We start from the raw sequence: 26,048 nt of genomic DNA, 5'->3' as shown, positions 1-26,048 counted from the left end.
TCTGGGACTGGGAGGGGCTGTGGGGGACTGGGTGAAAACAACTCTGTGAGGAAGCAGGACAAAGGGTCGGGAGGCTTTGTGAAAAACAAAATTCCTTTCCTTTAATGGGAATAGGGTAGGGGGAGAGCTCTAGAGCACAAACAACTTTTCTCTCTGTACAACAGGAGTGAGCTGTCAGCAGCTTGGCCCCTCGAGAGCCATCTTGCCACAGCGGGGTCAGCACAGGGTAATAAGTTAATCTTTGTCCGGAAGGGAGCTTGAGCCAGCGAGATTCCTTCACTCTGAGTCACCCTTTGCCTCCTTGGCTGGGCTCTGGCGCCCTAAATCACAGCTGCCAGCGAGGGTTTGGGAGCCTCTGCTCGTGTCCCACGGCTGGAGATCCGTGTCCCTGCTGCTGCCAGAGCACGGGCAGAGGGATGGCAAGGGAGGCTCGGGGCGAGGAGCGACCTGTTCCGGCAGGTCTCAGAGCTCTGACTGTGAGGGGAGAGAGGCACAGAGGGAATTGAAAGCCCTGAGAGGGCAGCCAAAAGCAAGAGGGTCGCAGCTGTGTCCTTAGGGAGGCAGCCCAGCCGCAGGGAGCTGCCTGTCCCCTGGGGCACACGGCACTGACCCTGCGCACGGCCGAGATCCAGTCCAGGTAGGCTCGGACGCTGGTGTAGACTCCAGGTGTGCTGGGGGTGCCGCAGCCCTGGCCCCAGCTGACGATGCCCACGACCTGCCAGTGCCCACCCGAGTACAGCAGGGGCCCGCCGCTGTCCCCCTGCCAAGGACAGACCTCAGCAGGGCCCCGCAGGGTGGCGGCGCTCACAGCCCTTCCCAAAACAGCCCTTCCCTCAAAGGAGCCGTGCCACGGGTGGGTACAGACCCCCCCAGCCCTGCTGCAGCCCGCACACCTGGCAGGTGTCCACGCCGCCCTGGGGCAGGCCAGCGCACAGCATCCTGTCGGTGACATCGCCGTGGTAGGCGGCCAGGTTGCAGCTCCGCGCGTCGATGAGCTCCACCTCGGCCTGCTGCAGGCGCTCTGACAGCTTCCCTGCGTGACACACGGCCTCTCAGAGGGACCCTGCTCCTGCCAGCAGCGCGGGGGGGGGCCCTGCCTTGTCCCTGTCACCCCCACGCTGTGCCACTCACCGTGCTCCTCTGTGTAGCCCCAGCCGATCACCCACAGGGGTGTGCCCGGCACCAGCTCCTCATCAAAATAGGGCAGGCAGATGGGCTTGGTGCTGTCTGGAGAGGAGATGTGATGGGGGGGCTCACAGAAAAAGGGCTCAGACTGGCTGGGGACAGCCACCAGCTGGGCACCCTCTCCCTGCTCCAACACTGCCACAGCAAGCCCCACCATCCCCACGCTCAGTGCCACCAGGGGACACTTGTGGCTGCCACCCCGAGCAGGGCTTTGCCAGCCTCACCTGAGTCGTGCACGGGCGAGCGCAGCTTCACCAGGGCGATGTCGTTGTCCTTGGGGGACGCAGGTGTCACCTCTGCCAGGAACACCTTCTCCACGGCCAAGGTGGCAGCGCCCGACAGGAGGTCGGAGCCGGCTTTGACACGCCAGCTCTGGATGATGGGGTTGTTCCTGTGCCCACACAGCGCTGTCACCCCCTGTCCCCCCCGCGGGGACAGGCACAGAGCTCTGTGCACACCGTGACTCACAGGACACTGAAGCAGCACACGCTCAGGGCCGGCGGGGAGGTGCCACTCACTTGAAGCAGTGCGCGGCCGTCAGCACCCAGCCGGGCCCGATGATGCTGCCCCCGCAGATGTGCTCCTTCCTGTACTGCAGGCTGACCTGCCAGGGCCACGCCTCGATGGCAGCCGGGCTGCCCCCCAGCACCCGCGGCGTCCCGCACGCTCTGCCCGCAGCCTAGGATGTAGGGCAGGAAGAAATAGGAATGCCCTGTAGATAGGATTGCCTAGCAAAAGATGCTAAGAATATAGAAACTGTAGGTGAGATTAAAATGAAAGCAGTGTTTCCTTGAGTGGCTGGAGAGCAGCAATGTGGATGCCTGAAGGTCTTCTCCCTTGGTTAAGATAATGCCAGCTGCTGCAAACATACCAAAGAGCCAGCAGAGACCCCCTCCTGGCATGACAGGAAGGGTCTAAGATAAGGTTTAGAGATAAGAAAACAGTAAAACATGGTAATGTAGCAATTCCTACAGGTTGTATGTAAACGTTAGAGAATTTGTATCTTGTACTAGATTGGTTAGTGGAAGATTAGTATATTCAACATAGAAGGAGATTTAAGACTTTGTAAAAGGAGACCATGCTCTCTTGCTCTTACATCCTCGGACACCCTCTCGCTCCCTTGCTCTTGTCCCTGCACCCCTCACCCTTGCTTTCACCCCCTTTGTTATCTCACTCCTCTGGGCCTGTTTGAGCTGCATCTGGCAGCTCCCAGCTGAGCCCTTTTCACCCACGCCCGATGTAATAAACTGCAAACCTCAAGACCAGAATATAGAGAACACCTGAGTTTGTCCTGATCACCAACACGAGGGACAGAGCAAACCAAGCCCCCCGGGACAGCAGTGTGACCAGGGTGCCTCACCCCACAGTGCTGCTGTCACCCCTCCAGCCATCCCCTGCCTGCTCCAGCCCCCCCGGGATAATTAGTTTAATCAGGGTAATTCAGTGGTAAAAGTAAACCCATGCAGGCAGCTGGGTAAGCCTCCCTCAGGTGTTTCATTTCTGGGAGGTTTGTGCTGGCCTAACGAGGTTAGCAGTAATTAAACCCATCTTTCCTCGTGCAAACACTGTGGAATGGGCCTGGGATGGAGCCACACCCCCACGGGGCCGTGCCAGGAGTGAGCACCTGGAGCAGGACGAGCCCCCAGTGCCCACAAGGTCCAGGCACCATCACGGTACTTACTGGAACAGAAGAGTGACACAACCAACCCCGAGAGGCATTTCCTGCAAGAGGGAGGAAAGGAGCTGGATGTGGCTGCTCTGCCAGGCACCGCAGGCAGCTCAGGGGGCACACAGCCCCCACTCACCTGCCTGGCTCGAGCACCTGGAGGCTCCCGTTGCTCAGCACGAGCTCGCGGGGAGGCAGCGGCTGCCCCTCGCTCACCTCCACCCCCTGGAACACTGGGGTGCTGGAAGAAATGGGGGGACAGGGCTTCAGGTGTGGGAGCACAGGCACTGGTGCCTCAGCACCTCGGGAGCCTGGATCCCACAGGAAAATGGGACAGGGATGTGACAGCCCTGGAGGGCTGGACACAGCCCAGGAGCAGCTGAAGGAGGGGAGAGTGTTGCTGCTATGGCTCTGGGAGAACTGAGGGGTTTCCTTGCTGTTGTGACATCTGGGACCTGTGTTCACAGCTTCAATCACTGACTTTTTGGGCCCAGAAAATGCCAGGTTTGACTAAGCCTGGGCTCCTGCAGTGGCTCAAACACCAGAACCCATCTTAAAAGGGAAGTGCAGAGCCCTGAGCCTCCCTCCCCGGGTGAGCTGTGCTGGCAGGGAGACCCTGGGCTGCAGGTACAGGGGATGGAGGCAGGGCAGGGGCAGGGCAGGGTGCCCATGGGCTGTGGCAGAGCAGGGCACAGCACTCTGCTCTCACAGGAGGCTGCCAGGGCTCTGAGCCAGCTCCTGGGGACTCACAGAGTGCTCTGCGTGCTGGGCATGGACTGAAACCATTAGTGCAGAGCTCTGAGTGCCTCACAGATAAGCAGAGCCCCGCTCCAGAAGAGCTTTTAAGGAAGAGGGAAGGTGAAGCAGGGCGAAGCAGCCCAGTACCTGCTGTAGCCCATCTCCTCACAGGCAGCTCTGGCCAGCGCTGGTGTGAAGTGGTCGTGGCACACAGAGGCCCAGGCTCCAGTGTGGCTGTTGAGCACCTGCAGGATGGATCTGTCTTTGGAAACACGGGCTGGGGGCACACACAAAGTCAGCTTTGGCGCGGGGTGGCCGCAGCAGCCCAGCCCCCGGAGCCCTGGGGGGAGTCCTGCACTCACCCCTGGCTGGTGGCCCCTCGGGGACCCACTGGGGACAGTTGGCCTCGTCCTCGCCCTGCAGACAGTCCAGCTGCTCGTCACACACCTGCTTCAGCGGCACCAGCTTCAGGGGCTTGCAGAACAGGTAGTGGTGGTCCAGGTAAATCTTCACTGCAGGCAGAGGGGGGCTCAGTGCACAGCTCCAGCTCCTGGGCAGGCTCAGGAGATCAGCCAGGAGCTGGGGCTGTGCTTGCTGAGCCGTGGGGGAGACAGAGATCAGGAGCTGTACCCAGGAACCCGATGGCCACCAGGCAGGCGAGGGTGAGCAGCACGGCCAGGACGAGGATCCCGACCCGCTTGAAGGACTCCTGCTGCCTGGAGGATTTGGGTCTCGTGCAGGGACCTGCAAGACAGAGGAGAGTGGCCCTGCATGGCCGGGCTCAGCTGGCACCGCTCAGCTCCCCCAGCTCCCCGCCGAGTTACCTCTGCCGTCGAGCCGCTCCGAGGCCGAGTCCTGCAAACCAGAGAGGAAAACCAGCTGTGAGCTGAAATGCAGGCAAAAGGCAGCTGGCAGGAAGGAAGGTCGGTTGTGGGGAGGGTAGTTGGACCCGTGGTGAGCTCACAGCCCAGGGAGGGCAGCAGGGATGAGCAGGGAAACTGCCCCCACCTTCACCTGAGGTGACTTTAGAGCTGCTGGGACTGAGGGTGGCTGGTCCTGTTGTGACAACGCCCAGCTCTGGGGGTCACCCAGGGTCACCTGCTGCCTTGTTCCCATAGACACCACCTGTGCAATTCCAGTAACCGGCTCTCAATGGTACAAAGTTACTGTCATTTACACACCGGAGGCTTAAAAACCTCGCAGGTGTTACGAAAGAGGCGCTTTCTGCTGTGCAGAGCAGCCCTGAGTCAAAATCCACACGCCTGCGGGGCTGTGGCACAGGGAGGGGGCTGGAACGGGGGCTGTGCCCTCAGCAGGGTCAGGAGAGGGGTGGCACAGCCCCAGTGCTGCAGGAGCAACCAGCCCGAGCCAGGGGAACCAGCGCTCCCAGGGCGGGGAGGGAGGGAGGGAGGGCTGTGCCGCTGCTAAGACACGGGGTAAACACAGCCAGGGCTGCAGTGGGGATGACTCAGGCACCGATCCGCTTGAGCGCCTCAGAATTATCCTCCTGTAATAGTCTTTGTGGGAGAAACCCCCGGCGATGGGAGGGCAGGTGCTGTGAGCCCAGAGCCCCTTCGGGAGGGTTCAGGTGGGCACTGGCAGGTGTCTGGTTTGTGTTCTCCAGCCGTGCCACAGAGCTGCTGTTTGGAAAGGTGCTCCTGCTCCACTGAGACTGGTCCCTTCCGTGCCCTGCCAGCCCCAGTGAGCTCTTCTCTTTTGTTGTTGCTTCTGGACTCTGTCACCGCAGGTAAGATGAGATTTTGCATGAACAGAGGTAAGGAAGGTTAAACCTGCTGTGATAAACCCTGTGCACAATCCAGGAGGGTTTGGGCTTTGGAAGCCTTTGCTCGAACTGCTGAATTCAAGAGCAGCAGAGATCTGGAGATGATGGTGTTTGTCACATCAGACGAGAGCAGAGGTCCTTGTGCCATCCCAGGACTTGGCAGAGCAGGGTGGGGGCACTGGGGACGTGGCACAGCTGAAGGGGGCTGTGTGCCAAGGTCAGAGGAGAGGTGAGCCCTCCCTGCCCGGGTCACTGTGCCAGGGCAAGTTTAGCCATGCACACACGCTCTTCCAGCAGGGTTTACAGCAAGTGCCAAGCCATTATCCCCGGGGTAGCTCACAAAGGCAGGCTGGTTCGTGAGGCAGGAAGTGTTGCCTCCCTGCTGTGTCCCTGCAGCAGGGCTGGGGCTGCTGGTTTTGGAACAAGAAGTGACCTGTGCAGGGGAGGACTGGATCCTGCCTGGTGCCGCGTGGCTGTGTCCCAGCACGTTGGTGTCTGGCTCTCTGAGGAAATGCACAGCCTTTCTCCCAAAGCCAGGCTCAGCTGGCACCCATGCCAAATTCCCCACCCCTGGCCGGGCTCTGCTCAGCTCCTGGGGTGCAGAGCCTGTTTCCTGGTGGCAGGGAGGCGCTGGGAGCAGGAGGGCAGGGTGGGAAGGGGAACCTGGGACCTGCATCTCCCACCTCTCCTGAGCTGCTTCTCTGCAGAGAAGGGAAGAATTCCCGGAGGCCTGGGAGTTTTGTAACCAAGATGTGCCAGCACAGGCAGCCCAGGGCACGTGGGGCCGGTCCTTCCTCATGCTGACCTCCTGTGTCACCGCGGGCACCGGCGGGATAATGGGATCATAACGGTTCCCTGGGAACGGTCCCAGTCCTGACGGATCCTCCAGGCCCCAGTGCAGCAGCACTGCTGCCCCTCTGTCCCCACACTGGCCAGATTGTCCCCATCATGTCACCCTCTGCTGGGCTCCTTTCCAAGGCATGGATGCAGGTGAGATGGGTGATTATTGGTTTTTTGGGGGTTCTTTCTTCAGTCCATCAACCTCTTCTGTCTTAAAGGGGTTCAGAGCTTGGAGCTGCCTCTCCACAGCTCCTCTCAAACCCACACTGCAAGCAAGAGCTGTGCTGGTTAAATCCAAGGCCGTGGCTGCTCCTGTGTGGAGTGGAGGCACCTGATTTCCTGCAGAGCTCAATGCTGCCGTGACTAATTGAGCTCCCTTGCTGTGTTCTTCTTGGGGCACTTCATGTCACCATGGCCACTCCAGGCTCCAGCTGTGCCAGTGCCAGCACAAGAGTCGTGGAGCTCTTCACCCCTTCCAACGGGGAATCCATGCTGGGTGTGCTGAGCTGGGCTTCATCCCTCGCTCAGGAGCAGGTGGGACATTCCTTCCCCAAACCAAATCAAACCAAACTCAACCAAATCAAACCAAACCAAACCAAGCCCCACAGGGTGATCAGATTCCGAGGGTGACTCCTGGGCTGTGGGGATTTAACCCGTGGGTGTGTGTGGGCATGGCAGGGAGTGAGTTCCCCACCCTGGAGGGGTTCCTGTCCCTGTGTGCTGCTGCTGGGGGGTTTTGCAGTGCCTGGCGAGCTTGGTCATACATGTCTGCCCTCCTGGAGGAGTGTGTCCCTCCCAGGGAGGGACTGCATGCCAGGCTGGGGTTTGGTGGCCGTGGCTTTTCCTGTGCAGGGCGCTGCAGGTGTGTCCCCTGTGCTGAGCAGAGGCACCAGCAGTGCCGTGCTGGGGGCTGGGAGGGCCTGGCTCTCACCCAGGTGATGCCCAGGAGTGGGATAAGACCCTTCAGAAGTTCCTGTTCCCCTTGGCATGGGAACACTGCCTTGCTTGTCTGCTCCAGGGCCGGGAGAGGGAAAGGCAACCCCAGAAATACAGGAGTGAGAGCTCGCAGGGATACCCAAGCACCGTATCCAGCCACGGAGGGATGTGAGGAACAGGGTGAAAACCCTTCCTGCGCTGCTGCCAGGGCCGGGGAGCAGCAGGTCCTCGGTCCTGGGCTGCCCCATCTCCTCAGAACCGCTCCGGGCTGGAGCGCAGCCGGGCACGGGCTGTGCGGGGGGCTGGTGCCCATCCCGCAGAGCTGTCAGTGACTCACCATGTCCATCCAGCTCCGGCGCCGTCCCTCCGCCTGCGGAAACCCTGCGAGTGCCCCGGTGCGGGACCCGGGAGCCCGGAGCTGGCCGGCGATGCTCCCGCAGCCCGCTGCCTGCGCGCTGTGCCCACGCCGCGCTCGCACTGGGGCAGCACCGCCCCGGCCCTCCTTAAAACCCACAAGGGCAGTTGTGAAACAGGAATTATGGTTTGTATTGTAATACAACACCGGTCTATCAGCAGCACCATCACCTGCGGTAATCTCCCGAGCATCACTGGGGGTGACTCACCTGCGGGGCTGCTGTCACCAAACAGCTTATCAGAAGTGAACGGACTGATTTTTCCTGCTCCTCCTGATGATAAGAGGATCCACTGCCATCCCGCTCTTTGGCTGGCTCTTCCGCGTTGCTCTGGGTTGTTGTCAAACCGAGGTTCGAGTAGGTGGAGGAGGAAAGGAGGAGAGTTTGTGCTCTGGGTCACTCGGTCTGTGTGTCCCCGCCAGCCCCGGGTCACGGCGGGCAGTGTTGGGGGAAGTTCAAGGGAAGGGAAGTGGGTGCCCGTGGAAGGTTACCCCAGGCTGCAAGGGGGGCACCATGGGGTGACCTCGGGGATGCTGGGGGTCATGGATCTGTGATTATCCAGGAATAATCAATCCCTGTGGGATGGAGGGATTTGCCTTAGCCTGGCAGGATGAGAGGGAGGGAGGCCCAGGGAGCGGGCTGGGGTCGGGGAGGCTGCTGGCTGCCCTCTGCTCGCTCATGCTGGAGCTGCTGGGTGTGCAGGATGTGCCGAGCAGCTAATTACCCCCTTCTCCTGTGGTAACCCAGCTTTCCCAATGGTCCTGCTGCTGCCAGGTGTGTGGCTGTGCCAGCGGGAGACTGCAGAGCACCCACCTCAGGGAGCTGTGCCATCACTGAGCCAGCTCAGCCCGCCAGCAGGGATCCTGCCCGCTCCCTCAGCCTGGCCAGGGATCCACCTGCGGCTCTGCAGGTGAGGGGCACCCTCCCCCAACTCACACCGAGGATCCAGCTCCCCTGGGAGGTGTGGGCATCTCGTCTGGCTGCGTCCTCAGCCCTAGTGGTCCGTGTGATGCCCAGAGAACATGGGTGTAGGATCCAGCTAGAGGCTGTCTGTGCTACTGGGGCAGATTTCAGCTTGTAGAATGTTGCTGCAGCAGTGGGAGCTGGGCAGAGCTTGGGTCCCTGGTGCACCTGGCAGGTCCTGGCAGCCTCCCCAGAGCATCCCAGTGCCAGCCCTGCTGCCGTGGAAGGGAGAGCAGCCCAGGAGCGCTGGCACGGCAGGAGCAGCTCCTTCTCCTTTGAGGATCCGAGGGCTCTGAGGAAGCAGCTCAGATTTGCAGAGGTTGTGTCACAGCCCCGGGGCTTTGCTTCCTGGAGTGCGGCTGCATTTACAGCCAGTCGCCCTTCCCTGCTCTCAGAGCCTGGCATGACACAGGTTTCCGGGCATCACTGGGGTCAGGCAGAGGTCAGGCCGGGCTGACCCAGGGCTCTGGGTGACCACCAGCATCCCCGAGCCGCACGGACACACCCCCACCCCTGTCCTCTCCACTCCTGTCACGGAGCGCTCCCAGCCACTGGGGGCTGCAATTCCCGCTGTCCCCTCGCTGTTCTGCTGGCTCTGCCCCCTGCAGCCCCCAGGCATCGCCCTGCTCTGCTCTGCCCTGCCGGGCAGGCTCAGGGCTCAGCTCCCGCCCTGCCACCACTGTCACTGATGTGGGGCACGGCAGGGTGGGAGGCTGTGCCTGGCAAAGCAGCACGAAGCAGGGAGGAATTCTGCCCCTGGATGCCCAGTTTTCAGCTGTGAAGGGTTGTACCTGTTTGTCACCTTTCCCTGCAGCCACAGGAGGTGGTTTTCCCTCTTTCTATAAAGAGGAGTTGATTCCCAAGTGACACTCTGGTTTGGGACTTTGAGAGGGTGATCAAAGAGAGCTGTGAGTGCATCATTTTGGGACATGTCTGGCTGGGGCAGCTGGTGAGGGTCACCCCTGTCCTTTCCTGTACCCTGGGGTCCTGCCTGAGTCCCCAAGCCTGAGTTCTGTGTGGGCCTCTGCCACCTTCCTGGCTGCTGGTCTTTGCCAGGAGGTGGCAAGTGGAGGAAATGGCAGCTTGGGCACCTTGCCAGAGCTGGGCACACCTGTGTCCTGACTGTCCCTGCCCCTCGGGCTCCCAGTACTCCCAGTTCAGCCTTTCCCAGCAGTGGGAGGGCAGAGCTGCCCACGCAGGCGGGCTGGGCACGGCGATGTGCCGTCTGTCGTGTCTGCTGCAGCTCCTCTGCTTTCTCCCTGCGAACCAGTTGGACCAGTGGGCCAGGACTGGTGCCCAGCCTCGCTGCTGTGTCACCAGGAGACGAGGGGACAGGCAGGACGTGCCAGGCTCCAGCACAGACAGGGCTCTGCAGCAGCAGCCTCCAGCCTGGGATAAGGAGAGCAGCTCCCGTGGCACAGCAGCAGGACATGGACCCCCGGACAGGTGAGTGGGTGGCTTTCCCCCCCTCACAGGGCAGAGGTGGGATGTTCATGGCACGGACAATGCTTTGCTGACCTTCTTCCTCCCCTCTGCCCGGTGAGCTGGGGTTGGGGCTCACTGCTGCTCGGAGCCATCCCTGGGATTTGGGCACCTCTGCTCCCGAGGGTGCCGGGGCAGGGGCAGGGCCTGGGCACGACGCCGTCGCCTCCCACGGGCAGTGGGCGTGGGGACGGGGCAGTTTCGGCAGCCGGCTGATTCAGGGAGGCTGTTGCACCACGTTCCTCCGTCCCCGCAGCTCCTGCCGTGACTCACGGCTGCTGCAGCTCCCCGACCTCGCCCACACCGGGGGTCCCGGCGCTCCCGCTCGCCCCTGCCCCAGCAGAAACTTTGGCCGCCCACGTATCGTGATCCGTGCCAGGAAGAGAAAGGAAGGGCAGGGCGGGGCGGGGCAGGTCCTGTGCCCGATCCCCGGGAGCTGGTGGCCGATGCGCTGCGGCCCCCGGCTGTTTGCGCGCCCCAGCAGGTGGAGCGAGTGCCGCGGGCTGCAGGGCGCGCTGAGCCCTGGCTCGCTGTGTAAACACCGTGACCACAGGGGAAATGTTCTCACTCCGCTGGCATCTGCCTAAATTTAGCTGCTCCTAGGTCACCCCTTCCCGCTGTCTCCTGGCTCCCGGTGCCGCAGTGAATCCCGTCCCTGCGCGCTCCGCTGGCCGCGCTGCGGGGCAGAGCCCGAACCCCCTCCTGGCACAGCCACAGCAGAGCTGCCAGAGCGGGAATCGATGCTCAGTGGCTGTGCTGGGCACTTTGGTGTCCTGGCAATGCCGGCAGCATTGCTCGGGGCTGGGTTTTGCCAGAGCCCGCGGCACGGAGGGGAGGGATGGGGCGGTGAGAGCCCGCGCTGCCCCGTTCTGTTCCGAACCCGCCTGGAGCTGGCGGCAGCCGCTGCTCGTGCTGACAAAAACATCCTCTAGAGGGAACTGCCAGCCCAGAGATTGTTCCAGTGCCGCCAGGAAAGGAGCATCACCCCACGAGGGCGTGAGTGGGACCAGGAGTGGAGATACCGCATGGTCAGGGCGGCCGCCTCCCTTCCCAGTGACCGTCCCGCCTGCCAGCTCACCTGGGGACAGCGCTGGGCTGCGGCACGAGGCTCTGGGGGCAGCAAAAACCTGCGTGCCACAGTCCTGGCAGAGTCCTGGCACTCCGGCAGCCCTGCCGGGCGCAGTCCCTCCCCACCGTGGGGACAGCACAGGCTGGAGAGCGGTACCCCGGCTCCCAGGTGTCCTGTTCCCTGCAGGGGACAATCGGGACCCCTCTGCAGAGCCCCTCGTCCCTCTGCTTTCCAGGACAAGAGCCCATCAAGGTGATCGGGGTTGTCTTGGGCATCGGGCTGGCCCTGCTGATCCTGGCGAGTTTTGGCTACACCTTCATCCGCTGGTACCGGAGGAGCCACTCCCTGCGCCGTGAGTGCGGGCAGGGGTCAGGGGACAGGGCAGGGGACAGGAGGACAGGGCAGGGGGACAAGGCAGGGGACAGGTCAGGGGACAGCGGGACAGGGCAGGGGACAGGGGGACAAGGCAGGGGACAGGGGACAGGGCAGGGGACAGGGGGACAGAGGGACAGCGGGACAGGGCAGGGGACAGGAGGACAGGGCAGGGGACCCTCAGAGCACAGAGCTGGAGGGACTGGGTGTGGGGAATCCCGGTGCAGGGGGCTCTGGGACAAGCTGGAGGCACTCAGCGGTGAGGAGGGGATGCACAGAGATGTCCTGCTGCTGTCCTGCCTGTCCCCACCCTGCCACACACACTCACAGCAAAGCAAAGGATGGTTCATGGCAGCACCTGGCTCTGACACCTCTCCCTCCTCTTCCTCCTGCCTCCCCAGGGCCTGACTTTGTCTTCAACCTCTACCACTCACGGTGAGTGATGCCATGGGGGCAGCAGGGCCAGGCTGGCAGCGCTCTGTGCAGTGCCAAGGTGTCACATCCCCTTCCCAGTCCCCAGCCCACCCAGTTCTGTTGTTGGCAGGGCGCTGGCAGGGGCTGGAGGGGGACAGGGCAGCTTGGTGACCTCTCTGCTCTCCCTGCAGCGGGCTGGGGTCGGTGGCACTGGAGCTGGTGCCACCATTCAGCATCAGTGGCTCGCTGGGCACCTCGGGCAGTGGCTACGAGCCCTTCCACAGCCAGGGGCCGTGAGGTGAGAGCTGGGCTGGTCAGCAGGTAGGACATCCCCCTGTCCCCCCCTGCCCCCCAGTGCTGTGCCTCAGAGCCTCTGTGCTGCCCCTGGGCATCACAGCTTTCCTCAGGATAGTCCCAAGGTTTTTTCCAGCAAAGTCCTGCCTGTGGCTGTGGGGCTTCAGAGGCTTTCCCTGAGCTCTGGTTTTGGTTTCTCCCCTCACAGGTTTTGGTTTGTGTTTCCTTCCCTGATGTCCCTGGGATGGGGCAGAGGATGGGGCTGGAGCCTGGCTGCTCTTGCAGAGCTTCCTCTTGCTGCTTCTTACTCACAGCCCAGCACCAACAAAAAAAGCAACCAAAACTGGCCAGGGGGAATTCCTCCATTTTCACTTCTGTAAGAAACAGCCCCTGAATTTGTTGGATTTCAACTGAAATGGCAAAGGTGCAGTTTCTGCTGCTAAAAAAGCTTCACAGAATCGTTGGGGTTGGAAGGGGCCACTGGACACCACCTGGTCCAAGGTCACCTGGAGCAGGTGACACAGGAACTCACCCAGGTGGCTTTGGAATGTCTCCAGAGAGGGAAACTCCAGGAATCCCCTGGGCATCTCCTTCAGCTGCAGCTCTCTCTGCAGCCAGGGGTGCACAGCAGGTGCCTGGGCCAGCACTGGTGCAGCCCCCCCTTTGCTTGGGATGGAGGCAGAGGATGGAGCCTTATCCCAGGATTCCTCATCACTGCTCCTGGAGAAAACAGCCACGTTCCCCAGGGCTCAGAGACCTCCCAGCCTCCTGCACAGCAGAGACCTGGCACCAGACAGGGAGCCAGCTGAGGAGGAGGCCCAGGAGCCCCAGAACTGGGTGACTGGATTTGTGCAACTGTGGAAAACGCTGTGAGAAATGGGAAATCTTTCTCAGACCTCCTCCTCCTCCTCCTCCATTCAATATCTGCACCCACAAGGAGGTTGGTTCTCCACACTGCCAGCAAGGAAACTCCTCAGAAATCCCCTGTGGAGTTTCTCCTGGAATTTTTTGTGCCAATTGCCTTTGGTCTCAGCAGAACAAGTGGCTGTGGAAGTGCCTGGAGCACAGGAGCAGCCATGGGGAGATTCTGTGGCCACAGAGAGGAATCCTGCTTGGCCAGCAGGGGTGGTGAGGCACGAGGTGCCTTGGGACCATTTCTTTGAGAGTTTGTCTCAGAAAAAAACCAAATTAAAACTCATGAGAGCCACGTGCCTGTGTGTAGGGAAAGCAGTGGGGACAGAGTGGGATTTCCAGAGTCAGAGGGACCATCTGTGCTCTCGGCTGTCAAAGCTGAACTCTGTGGTCTGTGGCTTTCTCCTGGCTGACAGGAGACATCTGCCTGCTCATGGAGAGGGGGAAGTGCCACCTCCTGGGGCCTGGGAGCCCTTCGTGGTGAGCAGGACCCAGCAGAGCCCTGCATGACACAGGATCCGGCCGTGGCGCCTGACGTCAGCAGCACTTAATGAAAAACAAGAAAAAAAAAAAAAAAAGCCGTGCTTTTGATGACTCTGTTTTCCAGAGGAAGTTGAAAAAAAATTAGAAAGCAAGCAAAAAGTTCTAACCCCCAAAATACACAGAGGCAGAAGAGCAGGAAGAAGAGCAGGAAGAAGAGCAGAAGGGCTGGAGGGGGCTCGGAGTGCCCTCCACATCCCTGTGGGATGCAGGGATGGATCTCACGTGTGAGCAGGGCCATGTGAGATGTGAGAGAAGGAAACACAGCAAGGATCAGCCCCCTCCTCCTGCCTGCGCTGGAAAAGCTGAAAATAAACCCAAAACCCTTCACCTGAAAACCGAGGAGGGTTTCTGCCAGCAGTTTTACTTCCCACCATGAAGGTTCCTGGAAAAGGAGTGACTTTTGGGAAAACTGGGGCCTGGAAGGTGACCCAGGATGAGCTGTTTGGTCTCATCCTGTTTCCATTCTGATGACAACTGTTCACAGCATCACAGAATCAATTAGTTTGGAAAAGATCTCTGAGATCATCGAGCCCAGCCTATGACTGAGCACCACGCTGCTGAGCAGAGCCCTGACTGTTGTGTTTCCTCCACCCCCGGGTCTGACCTGTCCTGCTCCTGTTGATGTCCCTGGGATGAGAATCCCTGTGGCATCACTGTGAGCAGCCCAGCTCCTTTTCCCAGCTGCTCTGGGGATTGCTCCCAAAACTTCCCCAGGGAGAAGCACCCAGGAACTCAGGTGTGTGAGGAGCTCTTGGAGAGCTGGCATGGTTCTCCTTTTTCCCAGCTGTGATGTGGAAACACTCTTCCCTACGTGAGGCAAAGGCACATTGCCTCTTGCTGATGAGGAATGTCCAAATCTGGAAACAGAAAGCTCAGCTTGTCCTTAGGAGAGGATGAACAGACAAATGGACCAAACAAATAACACCACATCCTTTCTGTATTTACAAATGAAATGCAATAAATAACGTCTGTGTCCAACACAGACCATAGTGTGGGTCGGACTGCCCTGGCTCATGCTGGGCTCCTAGGTGCATCCCATATCCTGCCCTGGGGCTCTCCCAGAGGGGCTGGATGCTGAAGGGTCACTGTAGGGTCAGGAAAGTCTCTGTGTCCGTCCCTGTGGGGTCAGGCAGGGCAGGAGCCGTGCTGCCAGCAGCAGGGTGCTGATGTCAGGCTGACATCTGCTTTCAGTGTCTGTGTTGCGAAAGGCTGGGATGGCATCAGAGTGAGGACATCAGAGTGAGGACATCTGCAGGAGGAGCCCAGCTGGCCCAGGAAAGGGGGAAGTGGAAGCACAGGAGTACCCCAGGCCACGAGGGTGGCCCTGCACCCATGCTGGGCTGCTGAGGAGGGCAGACAAGGCAGAGGTGCCCTGTGTGTGTCCTTGGTGGCCCCAGGAGGTTGGGATGAGCCCCCAGCACAGCACATCCCTGTCTCCCAAAAAAGGGGGCTGCCCACAGCAGGACTGGGGCCAAAGCAGCCCCAGCAGTGGCTGGGCTGGCGCTCCTGGCACCAAGAACACTCAGGGGTAGCTTATCCAGTGGCAGACGAGGTAGTTGGGTCAGAGCAGGGCTGGTGGCCCCTGGGGGACGGGTCACAGGCGGCTGTCCTTGCTGTCCCCGCTGAGCTGGCTCAGGGGTTTGATGGGGGGTGTGATCCAGCTGCAGCTGAGGCTGGAGATGAGCGGCAGTGTCCCCAGGAAGGCAGTGCTGTTCAGGTCAAAGGGAGTCTTCAGATCAGGGCTGGCTTTGCAGGTCAGTGGAGCACCTGGAGCTGCCCAGCTCAGCAGAGTGGGAGCTTGGGGCTGGCTGGAGAAGTCCCAGGCAGGGGCTCCCCATGGAGCAAGGTCCCGTGTGAGGAGATGCTGGGGAGAGGACTGCTTCAAATAGCCCTTGGACACAGCCAGCTCGGAGCACTGCATGTCCAGCACAGTGTCAGTGCCCTGCAAGGACCCTGCACAGCCCGAGAGGGACAATCCCTGACCCAGAGCCTGCTCTGGCCCCACAGTGCCCTTAGACTGCTGCAGGTACCCCCTGAACTGCACATCCTCCTGGCTGGCAGCAGGGGAGAGCTCAGGCTGCCCTGGGCTGGCATTGCTGCTGCCAGAGGAGCAGCCAGGGGCAGGGCAGGGGCTCTCCAAGCCCACCCCGCTGTCCTCAGCCCTGGGCAGCTGCTGCCTGTAGCCCTGGGGCTCGGGGCACACAGAGCAGCTCAGGGAGGAGGAGGAGGAGGGGATGTGCAGGCAGATGCCGCTGTCAGTGCTGGTGCCGCTGCTGTCTCTGCTCCCCGTGGGCTCCAGCAGGCACTGCTGCTCCTTGGGCCGTGCTGGGAGCGTCCAGCCCTGCTCCAGGGGCGGCTGGGCTGTGCTGGTGCTGCTGTCAGGGCTCCTGTCCAGCCAGGGCTCCTTGTGGCACAGGAAGAGCTGCTGGATGGGGTCTGTATCCAGGCTGCTCGAGGATGGGGGCTCGTGCTCCACCCAGAGCGAGCTCTGCTTCATGAAGGACTTCTGGAGGGAGAGAAAGAGGGGAGTGAGCTGTGCTTCATCCCTGGTTGGTGCCTGCTGGAAGAGTCGGGCTGAAGTTTCTCTGATCTGCCTCACGACCATCATGACAGACTGAGAGCCCAGGGCCCACCACTCGCTCTGGACCTGAGTTCTGGCCTGGCCCAGGTGGATGCTTGCCCAGGACTGTTTGTAGGTGTGCTTGGAGCTTGCCAAGGACTTTTTCTTGGTGTGTCTGGTGCTTGCCCAGGACTGTTTGTAGCTGTGCCTGGTGCTGCCATGGTGCTGCTCTCAGCAGGGCGCTGCTTATAGCGCCTGTTCCAGCACCTGTTCCTTGGAGCAATGATCTCCACATACAATAGTCCATGAATCTCCCACCTTTTGGCCAGAGGCCACTCGCTTTGGAAAAGGACTATAAAAAGTGACTTTCCTAAGAAGACTCTGAGATCTCTTTCTCCCCATTTGAAGACGCTTCTATCGTCGGACGACCGCGAGGATGCGTCCGTCTGTTGGTAGCTACATCCCATCCTTTCTTCTCTCTCTCCTTTTTACTTTGTTTCCTTTACCTCTCTCTCTCTCTCTCTCTCTCTTTCTATCACATAACCAAATTGTTGACACATAGTAAACTGCTTTACTGCTTTCTGCTGAACAAAACCCGAGTCTCTTGCTTTTTGTCTTTTGCACCCTGGGGTTGAACGAACCATCACGACTCCCACTCGGGCTGAGTGGATCATGACATTTCTCTCCCAGCAGGGTCTCCCAAGCCTGCACCCTTGCTCTGGCCCCAAAGGGTGGCATGGCACTGTCCCTGCCTTACCAGGACAGACGGAGTCCTCACGGGTTTCCTGATGTAGGTGTGTGCCCCCAGGAGGCCCAGCAACAGCAGGATGATGAAGGAGGAGCTGAGGATGGCGGGGAGAAGCTCTGCACTCCCTGCGAGAGAGGAGGCGACCAGGTGAGGGGGAGAGGGGGATAGGCTGCCCTGGCGTGGACCCCCACACTCCCAGGGCTGGGAGGCTGGCAGGGGGGGCTGCACCCCATGATTCCCCCTTCCCTGAGTGCCACTTACTGTCCCTGTGGCCGGTGGTGACACACTGCTCGTCGCTGAGTGTGGCAGGGACGGGCCTGTTGGCCATGCTGGGCTCCACACTCAGGCAGTACTCTGTGGCCCAGAACAGCTCCTCGATGGTGAACTCTGTGCTGTTCTTCACCACTGTGAGCTGCAACAAACAGCACAGGCTGGCACCTGAGAGCCCCCGGTTCCTGCTCCCCTCCCTCCTCCTCCTCCTCTGCTGTCCCCTGGGGAAAGTCCCCAGGGTGTGCTGTGATGATGATCTGTTGTAACCCAAAACCAGGGGTAGAAGGAATGCTATAACTCTTTCTAGGTTCCTATATCATTGGCAGGAAAGCCATAAGGGCCTCTGTCCTCCCTGATCTCTCCTGTTACCCTAACTCCGTGTCCACATCCTATTGGCTTCTTTCCAAGTCCCCTCCCTGACCTTTTCCCTAGAAAGTCCGTTAGCTGAGACCCTAACCCTCTTTGTCCCCTGGAGTCATCATGCAATAAACAAGATCCCTGAGAAAGACAAAGAGCCTCTTTTGGATTCCTTCGTTTATCTAATGTAGTACACTTTAGCTCCCTCAGAGTACGTAGCTAGGAGGGAGTTAAAGGGTGTTACAGTGATCCACAGTCCCCACAAGAGCTGGAAAACTCTGCCATAAAACACACAGAGAAAGCTCTCAGTGCTGCTGCGGCTGTGGGAAAGCTCAGCATTCACTCCTCCAGAAAACAGTGCTTTAACAATCTGGTTTTCACTCGAGCAGCACCGTGTGGGACAGGTGGGGACAGCACGGGAACAGGAGCTCCTCTCACCGTGTGGTTGTCCCGTGTCCTCCTGACGTACACGCGGTACCGGGCCATCGCCTTCTGGAAGTCGCTGTACTCCAGGGAGACGTTCCCAGGGAGGAGCAGCTGCAGCCGCACCTGGATGGAGTTGCCCACCACGGAGAGGCTCTGGCCCGCCAGGTGCAGGCCAGCTGGAAGAAAGTCAGTGCCAACAGCAGGTCAGGGCTGGCTCCTGCTCACAGCAATCAGAGCTCTCAGCCCCTGCAGCACAGACTGAGCTGGGACTGTCCCACCCACCCTCAGCTTGTCCCATCTCCCTGCGCAGCCTCCAGGAAGGCGTGGAGGGAAATGACCCCTGCTCTCATTCATCCCACAGCTCTTTCCAAGCAGTTTGGCACCCAGCTGCAGCGCAGGGTGGAGGCAGACCCCGACCCACCTTCCTGTGGGGAGAAGGCGCTGCTCCTTTGCCAGGGGGACGTGAGGTTGCCGGACACGGCCCTGACCTGCGCGAAGTAGCGCCGCTCGGGGTCCGGGGTGTAGCGGGTGAGGTCACAGGAGAGCTCCGAGGTGTTCCTGCACTCTGGGATGGCTGCCCAGGGAATACTCAGGCCATAGCTGAGGGGAGAAGCACAGGGGTGAGCAGAGAGCTGGAATCGGCCAGGGCAGGGCAGGACCCGGTGTTGCCCCCGGTGTTACTCACACTTTGAGCTGCACGTCGTAGCTGGTGTTGCTGGGGCCCCCGTGCCCTGGCTCCCACCTCAGCAGGTGTTGTGCCAGCTCCGTGGTGAAGCGCACACGCCGGGGGCTCGCCAGCCCCTCCTCACCTGGGGGGCACACGGGGGGCTCAGCTGGGGCTGCTCAGCCCTGTCCTGCCAGCCCCACAGTGATTCACCAAAATAAGAGTGTTGGTCTAATACCAATACTCAACTGTGACAAAAGACTCTAACAATTTAAAGTTAGAAAGTGTATGTTTACTCAGAGCTGGGGAATCCTCTAATACTGCCAAATCACAGGTGATCACAAAAATCTATTGATTGGCAAAGGATTCAAACAAATACATATTCATAATAACAGCCCCACTTCCTATGGTAATTAGCTTGAATAGCTATTAAGCATTGATTGACTTCTTAAATTAAGTCTGGGGTCGTTTTTGTGGGGAAGGGTCTTAAAAGGAGGAAGTAAGGCGAGTCTTCCTCACCCTAAATTCTTGACTTTTTCTGTCAATGACAATACAAATGGTTTCTGGGATAGTCAATTTTTTCAAAGAATGGGTTTCTGGTGGCATTGTCCATGTTCCTTTGGATCTGCTCACTAGTTTCATCTTTTCCCGTTGTAAGCACAGCTGAGCAAACATAAAATGACAGGCAATCAATTATTTAAGTTTCAGATAACTATTCCCTTCTAACTTTTAATTATTTTCAGCGAGGTAACTAAAACCCTAATTTTCTAAGATTTGTGTTTCAACAGGAGCCTGGGCACAGCCTCCTGCAGCATCACCCGGGGTGGGTGACGTAACAGCACCCGAAACCTGCAAGGTTCTGAAACTTGCCCAGATTTCTTTTCCCAACTTCCAGGACTTGCTCAGCCCCCTCTTCTCCTTCCTCTTTCTTTGGGGACAGCTCAGCTGGGGCTTCTCAGCGTTTTTCTGCCTCAAGAACAGAGCTGTATTTGCATCCCCCATCCCTGCCGTTTGCCACCAGCTCTGTTTGGACTCGGCTTTCCTGTTTTGCTCATCTGCCTGGGTGAAACCAGAGTTTTTCACACCTCCTGCCTCATCTCGGTGTGGTCACCTGGCAGAAAAGCCCCGCTGATAACATCTGCCCCCTTTCCCTTGCAGGTTTCCCCGGCAGCTGCTGCCTGCTGGCAAACACCCAGCACCGTCCCCCGCACCGTGTCCCCTCACCAGCGGGGACAAGCCAGGCTGCCGCCCCTCGCTGAGCCTTTGGGCTCCCACCCAGCAGCGAAAGGCAAGCAGTGAGCCAGGAGCCCTGCTCCAAAACGCTGATCCCAGGGCTGAGCATCCCTCAAAGCCATCCAGGCTGAGCCTCCAATCTCATCCCAAGGAACCCACCCTGAGCCCCAGCCAGCAGGGAGATGAAAAGCACAGCACAGACTCACCGTGTGCCAGGCAGGCGAGCAGCAGCGCCAGGCACAGCGCCGGGGCGGTGGCACAGGGGACCATGGCCACTCAGCATCCTCCGTGGCAGCAGGGCGAGCGCGGGCCGGGCTGTGCCCCGCCGGCAGCTCAGCTCTCGTTTTTCCCCCAGGGGCTGCTCAGTGACTTTCCTGGCGCTGTTCGAACGCCTCCGAGACGTCACTGAGCCAGCCCCTGGGGGAAAAACGAGAGCTGAGCTGCCGGCGGGGCACAGCCCGGCCCGCGCTCGCCCTGCTGCCACGGAGGATGCTGAGTGGCCATGGTCCCCTGTGCCACCGCCCCGGCGCTGTGCCTGCGCTGCTGCTCGCCTGCCTGGCACACGGTGAGTCTGTGCTGTGATTTTCATCTCCCTGCTGGCTGGGGCTCAGGGTGGGTTCCTTGGGATGAGATTGGAGGCTCAGCCTGGATGGCTTTGAGGGATGCTCAGCCTGGGATCAGCGTTTTGGAGCAGGGCTCCTGGCTCACTGCTTGCCTTTCGCTGCTGGGTGGGAGCCCAAAGGCTCAGCGAGGGGCGGCAGCCTGGCTTGTCCCCGCTGGTGAGGGGACACGGTGCTGGGGGGACACGTGCTGGGTGTTTGCCAGCAGGCAGCAGCTGCCGGGGAAACCTGCAAGGGAAAGGGGGCAGATGTTATCAGCGGGGCTTTTCTGCCAGGTGACCACACCGAGATGAGGCAGGAGGTGTGAAAAACTCTGGTTTCACCCAGGCAGATGAGCAAAACAGGAAAGCCGAGTCCAAACAGAGCTGGTGGCAAACGGCAGGGATGGGGGATGCAAATACAGCTCTGTTCTTGAGGCAGAAAAACGCTGAGAAGCCCCAGCTGAGCTGTCCCCAAAGAAAGAGGAAGGAGAAGAGGGGGCTGAGCAAGTCCTGGAAGTTGGGAAAAGAAATCTGGGCAAGTTTCAGAACCTTGCAGGTTTCGGGTGCTGTTACGTCACCCACCCCAGGGTGATGCTGCAGGAGGCTGTGCCCAGGCTCCTGTTGAAACACAAATCTTAGAAAATTAGGGTTTTAGTTACCTCGCTGAAAATAATTAAAAGTTAGAAGGGAATAGTTATCTGAAACTTAAATAATTGATTGCCTGTCATTTTATGTTTGCTCAGCTGTGCTTACAACGGGAAAAGATGAAACTAGTGAGCAGATCCAAAGGAACATGGACAATGCCACCAGAAACCCATTCTTTGAAAAAATTGACTATCCCCAGAAACCATTTGTATTGTCATTGACAGAAAAAGTCAAGAATTTAGGGTGAGGAAGACTCGCCTTACTTCCTCCTTTTAAGACCCTTCCCCACAAAAACGACCCCAGACTTAATTTAAGAAGTCAATCAATGCTTAATAGCTATTCAAGCTAATTACCATAGGAAGTGGGGCTGTTATTATGAATATGTATTTGTTTGAATCCTTTGCCAATCAATAGATTTTTGTGATCACCTGTGATTTGGCAGTATTAGAGGATTCCCCAGCTCTGAATAACATACACTTTCTAACTTTAAATTGTTAGAGTCTTTTGTCACAGTTGAGTATCGGTATTAGACCAACACTCTTATTTTGGTGAATCACTGTGGGGCTGGCAGGACAGGGCTGAGCAGCCCCAGCTGAGCCCCCCGTGTGCCCCCCAGGTGAGGAGGGGCTGGCGAGCCCCCGGCGTGTGCGCTTCACCACGGAGCTGGCACAACACCTGCTGAGGTGGGAGCCAGGGCACGGGGGCCCCAGCAACACCAGCTACGACGTGCAGCTCAAAGTGTGAGTAACACCGGGGGCAACACCGGGTCCTGCCCTGCCCTGGCTGATTCCAGCTCTCTGCTCACCCCCTGTGCTTCTCCCCTCAGCTATGGCCTGAGTATTCCCTGGGCAGCCATCCCAGAGTGCAGGAACACCTCGGAGCTCTCCTGTGACCTCACCCGCTACACCCCGGACCCCGAGCGGCGCTACTTCGCGCAGGTCAGGGCCGTGTCCGGCAACCTCACGTCCCCTGGCAAAGGAGCAGCGCCTTCTCCCCACAGGAAGGTGGGTCGGGGTCTGCCTCCACCCTGCGCTGCAGCTGGGTGCCAAACTGCTTGGAAAGAGCTGTGGGATGAATGAGAGCAGGGGTCATTTCCCTCCACGCCTTCCTGGAGGCTGCGCAGGGAGATGGGACAAGCTGAGGGTGGGTGGGACAGTCCCAGCTCAGTCTGTGCTGCAGGGCTGAGAGCTGTGATTGCTGTGAGCAGGAACCAGCCCTGACCTGCTGTTGGCACTGACTTTCTTCCAGCTGGCCTGCACCTGGCGGGCCAGAGCCTCTCCGTGGTGGGCAACTCCATCCAGGTGCGGCTGCAGCTGCTCCTCCCTGGGAACGTCTCCCTGGAGTACAGCGACTTCCAGAAGGCGATGGCCCGGTACCGCGTGTACGTCAGGAGGACACGGGACAACCACACGGTGAGAGGAGCTCCTGTTCCCGTGCTGTCCCCACCTGTCCCACACGGTGCTGCTCGAGTGAAAACCAGATTGTTAAAGCGCTGTTTTCTGGAGGAGTGAATGCTGAGCTTTCCCACAGCCGCAGCAGCACTGAGAGCTTTCTCTGTGTGTTTTATGGCAGAGTTTTCCAGCTCTTGTGGGGACTGTGGATCACTGTAACACTCTTTAACTCCCTCCTAGCTACTTACTCTGAGGGGCTAACATTAGATAAACGAAGGAATCCAAAAGAGGCTCTTTGTCTTTCTCAGGGATCTTGTTTATTGCATGATGACTCCAGGGGACAAAGAGGGTTAGGGTCTCAGCTAACGGAGTTTTCTAGGGAAAAGGTCAGGGAGGGGACTTGGAAAGAAGCCAATAGGATGTGGACACGGAGTTAGGGTAACAGGAGAGATCAGGGAGGACAGAGGCCCTTATGGCTTTCCTGCCAATGATATAGGAACCTAGAAAGAGTTATAGCATTCCTTCTACCCCTGGTTTTGGGTTACAACAGATCATCATCGCAGCACACCCTGGGGACTTTCCCCAGGGGACAGCAGGAGGAGGAGGAGGGAGGGGAGCAGGAGCCGGGGGCTCTCAGGTGCCAGCCTGTGCTGTTTGTTGCAGCTCACAGTGGTGAAGAACAGCACAGAGTTCACCATCGAGGAGCTGTTCTGGGCCACAGAGTACTGCCTGAGTGTGGAGCCCAGCATGGCCAACAGGCCCGTCCCTGCCACACTCAGCGACGAGCAGTGTGTCACCACCGGCCACAGGGACAGTAAGTGGCACTCAGGGAAGGGGGAATCATGGGGTGCAGCCCCCCCTGCCAGCCTCCCAGCCCTGGGAGTGTGGGGGTCCACGCCAGGGCAGCCTATCCCCCTCTCCCCCTCACCTGGTCGCCTCCTCTCTCGCAGGGAGTGCAGAGCTTCTCCCCGCCATCCTCAGCTCCTCCTTGATCATCCTGCTGTTGCTGGGCCTCCTGGGGGCACACACCTACATCAGGAAACCCGTGAGGACACCGTCTGTCCTGGTAAGGCAGGGACAGTGCCATGCCACCCTTTGGGGCCAGAGCAAGGGTGCAGGCTTGGGAGACCCTGCTGGGAGAGAAATGTCACGATCCACACCCGAGTGGGAGTCGTGATGGTTCGTTCAACCCCAGGGTGCAAAAGACAAAAAGCAAGAGACTCGGGTTTTGTTCAGCAGAAAGCAGTAAAGCAGTTTACTATGTGTCAACAATTTGGTTATGTGATAGAAAGAGAGAGAGAGAGAGAGAGAGGTAAAGGAAACAAAGTAAAAAGGAGAGAGAGAAAAAGGATGGGATGTAGCTACCAACAGACAGGAGCATCCTCGCGGTCGTCCGACGATAGAAGCGTCTTCAAATGGGGAGAAAGAGATCTCAGAGTCTCCTTAGGAAAGTCACTTTTTATAGTCCTTTTCCAAAGCGAGTGGCCTCTGGCCAAAAGGTGGGAGATTCATGGACTATTGTATGTGGAGATCATTGCTCCAAGGAACAGGTGCTGGAACAGGCGCTATAAGCAGCGCCCTGCTGAGAGCAGCACCATGGCAGCACCAGGCACAGCTACAAACAGTGCTGGGCAAGCACCAGACACACCAAGAAAAAGTCCTTGGCAAGCACCAGCACACCTACAAACAGTCCTGGGCAAGCATCCACCTGGGCCAGGCCAGAACTCAGGTCCAGAGCGAGTGGTGGGTCCTGGGCTCTCAGTCTGATGATGGTCGTGAGGCAGATCAGAGAATCTTCAGCCCGACTCTTCCAGCAGGCACCAACCAGGGATGAAGCACAGCTCACTCCCCTCTTTCTCTCCCTCCAGAAGTCCTTCATGAAGCAGAGCTCGCTCTGGGTGGAGCACGAGCCCCCATCCTCGAGCAGCCTGGATACAGACCCCATCCAGCAGCTCTTCCTGTGCCACAAGGAGCCCTGGCTGGACAGGAGCCCTGACAGCAGCACCAGCACAGCCCAGCCGCCCCTGGAGCAGGGCTGGACGCTCCCAGCACGGCCCAAGGAGCAGCAGTGCCTGCTGGAGCCCACGGGGAGCAGAGACAGCAGCGGCACCAGCACTGACAGCGGCATCTGCCTGCACATCCCCTCCTCCTCCTCCTCCCTGAGCTGCTCTGTGTGCCCCGAGCCCCAGGGCTACAGGCAGCAGCTGCCCAGGGCTGAGGACAGCGGGGTGGGCTTGGAGAGCCCCTGCCCTGCCCCTGGCTGCTCCTCTGGCAGCAGCAATGCCAGCCCAGGGCAGCCTGAGCTCTCCCCTGCTGCCAGCCAGGAGGATGTGCAGTTCAGGGGGTACCTGCAGCAGTCTAAGGGCACTGTGGGGCCAGAGCAGGCTCTGGGTCAGGGATTGTCCCTCTCGGGCTGTGCAGGGTCCTTGCAGGGCACTGACACTGTGCTGGACATGCAGTGCTCCGAGCTGGCTGTGTCCAAGGGCTATTTGAAGCAGTCCTCTCCCCAGCATCTCCTCACACGGGACCTTGCTCCATGGGGAGCCCCTGCCTGGGACTTCTCCAGCCAGCCCCAAGCTCCCACTCTGCTGAGCTGGGCAGCTCCAGGTGCTCCACTGACCTGCAAAGCCAGCCCTGATCTGAAGACTCCCTTTGACCTGAACAGCACTGCCTTCCTGGGGACACTGCCGCTCGTCTCCAGCCTCAGCTGCAGCTGGATCACACCCCCCATCAAACCCCTGAGCCAGCTCAGCGGGGACAGCAAGGACAGCCGCCTGTGACCCGTCCCCCAGGGGCCACCAGCCCTGCTCTGACCCAACTACCTCGACTGCCACTGGATAAGCTACCCCTGAGTGTTCTTGGTGCCAGGAGCGCCAGCCCAGCCACTGCTGGGGCTGCTTTGGCCCCAGTCCTGCTGTGGGCAGCCCCCTTTTTTGGGAGACAGGGATGTGCTGTGCTGGGGGCTCATCCCAACCTCCTGGGGCCACCAAGGACACACACAGGGCACCTCTGCCTTGTCTGCCCTCCTCAGCAGCCCAGCATGGGTGCAGGGCCACCCTCGTGGCCTGGGGTACTCCTGTGCTTCACTTCCCCCTTTCCTGGGCCAGCTGGGCTCCTCCTGCAGATGTCCTCACTCTGATGTCCTCACTCTGATGCCATCCCAGCCTTTCGCAACACAGACACTGAAAGCAGATGTCAGCCTGGACATCATCAGCACCCTGCTGCTGGCAGAAGCACGAGCTCTCCCCCTGCCTGACCCCACAGGGACGGACACAGAGACTTTCCTGACCCTACAGTGACCCTTCAGCATCCAGCCCCTCTGGGAGAGCCCCAGGGCAGGATATGGGATGCACCTAGGAGCCCAGCATGAGCCAGGGCAGTCCGACCCACACTATGGTCTGTGTTGGACACAGACGTTATTTATTGCATTTCATTTGTAAATACAGAAAGGATGTGGTGTTATTTGTTTGGTCCATTTGTCTGTTCATCCTCTCCTAAGGACAAGCTGAGCTTTCTGTTTCCAGATTTGGACATTCCTCATCA

The 26,048-nt window shown here is 59.5% G+C and overlaps 4 protein-coding genes across 5 annotated transcripts; 2 read left to right on the top strand and 2 right to left on the bottom strand.

Annotated features, from left to right (window-relative positions):
- Nucleotides 1-42: 42 nt before the first annotated feature.
- Nucleotides 43-7,999, bottom strand: LOC130262461 (transmembrane protease serine 4-like). Its single transcript, XM_056509623.1, is given in 15 exon segments — nucleotides 43-474; nucleotides 611-760; nucleotides 894-1,033; nucleotides 1,132-1,227; nucleotides 1,410-1,576; nucleotides 1,704-1,843; nucleotides 1,845-1,864; nucleotides 2,867-2,907; nucleotides 2,991-3,092; nucleotides 3,737-3,866; nucleotides 3,952-4,101; nucleotides 4,220-4,333; nucleotides 4,414-4,444; nucleotides 7,486-7,545; nucleotides 7,548-7,999. Coding segments are annotated over 15 exon segments (1,560 nt in total). The 5' UTR covers nucleotides 7,755-7,999; the 3' UTR covers nucleotides 43-462.
- SMIM35 (small integral membrane protein 35) lies at nucleotides 5,007-13,754 on the top strand. Of its 2 annotated transcripts, none has more exons than XM_056509625.1 (6): nucleotides 5,007-5,336; nucleotides 9,795-9,970; nucleotides 11,311-11,427; nucleotides 11,849-11,882; nucleotides 12,053-12,159; nucleotides 12,364-13,754. In XM_056509625.1, the coding sequence occupies exons 2-5, from the start codon at nucleotides 9,955-9,957 to the stop codon at nucleotides 12,156-12,158; spliced, it is 273 nt and encodes a 90-aa protein (XP_056365600.1). In that variant the 5' UTR covers nucleotides 5,007-5,336; nucleotides 9,795-9,954; the 3' UTR covers nucleotide 12,159; nucleotides 12,364-13,754. The 2 variants fall into 2 exon arrangements, with proteins under 2 accessions (XP_056365600.1, XP_056365601.1); XM_056509626.1 differs by having other exon boundaries at nucleotides 12,053-12,182.
- A 775-nt stretch (nucleotides 13,755-14,529) lies between these two features.
- On the bottom strand, nucleotides 14,530-20,199 carry LOC130262460 (interleukin-10 receptor subunit alpha-like). Its single transcript, XM_056509622.1, has 7 exons — nucleotides 20,075-20,199; nucleotides 18,657-18,780; nucleotides 18,393-18,571; nucleotides 17,984-18,147; nucleotides 17,180-17,330; nucleotides 16,928-17,043; nucleotides 14,530-16,116 (listed from the first exon to the last, which is right to left on the bottom strand). The coding sequence occupies exons 1-7, from the start codon at nucleotides 20,136-20,138 to the stop codon at nucleotides 15,205-15,207; spliced, it is 1,710 nt and encodes a 569-aa protein (XP_056365597.1). The 5' UTR covers nucleotides 20,139-20,199; the 3' UTR covers nucleotides 14,530-15,204.
- Nucleotides 20,200-20,357: 158 nt separating this feature from the next.
- IL10RA (interleukin 10 receptor subunit alpha) lies at nucleotides 20,358-25,580 on the top strand. Its single transcript, XM_056509492.1, is given in 8 exon segments — nucleotides 20,358-20,433; nucleotides 21,731-21,854; nucleotides 21,941-22,080; nucleotides 22,083-22,118; nucleotides 22,363-22,526; nucleotides 23,169-23,319; nucleotides 23,456-23,571; nucleotides 24,374-25,580. Coding segments are annotated over 8 exon segments (1,719 nt in total). The 3' UTR covers nucleotides 25,286-25,580.
- Nucleotides 25,581-26,048: the final 468 nt, after the last annotated feature.

The sequence above is a fragment of the Oenanthe melanoleuca genome, chromosome 24, assembly GCF_029582105.1.
Source record: "Oenanthe melanoleuca isolate GR-GAL-2019-014 chromosome 24, OMel1.0, whole genome shotgun sequence".
NCBI classification, from domain to species: domain Eukaryota; kingdom Metazoa; phylum Chordata; class Aves; order Passeriformes; family Muscicapidae; genus Oenanthe; species Oenanthe melanoleuca.
The sequence above is the reverse complement of the archived record's forward strand: the minus strand, read 5'-3'. Positions and strand labels throughout refer to the sequence as shown.

Bases quoted from the DNA above. Each gene is read 5' to 3' on its own strand.
- SMIM35 (XM_056509625.1), top strand. The intron at 11,428-11,848 runs GTGAGTGCGGGC...CTGCCTCCCCAG, and splicing joins GAGGAGCCACTCCCTGCGCC to GGCCTGACTTTGTCTTCAAC. The intron at 11,883-12,052 runs GTGAGTGATGCC...CTCTCCCTGCAG, and splicing joins TTCAACCTCTACCACTCACG to CGGGCTGGGGTCGGTGGCAC.
- LOC130262460 (XM_056509622.1), bottom strand. From the start codon at position 20,138: ATGGTCCCCTGTGCCACCGCCCCGGCGCTGTGCCTGGCGCTGCTGCTC. The intron at 18,572-18,656 runs GTGAGTAACACC...TTCTCCCCTCAG, and splicing joins TACGACGTGCAGCTCAAAGT to CTATGGCCTGAGTATTCCCT. The intron at 17,331-17,983 runs GTGAGAGGAGCT...TGTTTGTTGCAG, and splicing joins GGACACGGGACAACCACACG to CTCACAGTGGTGAAGAACAG.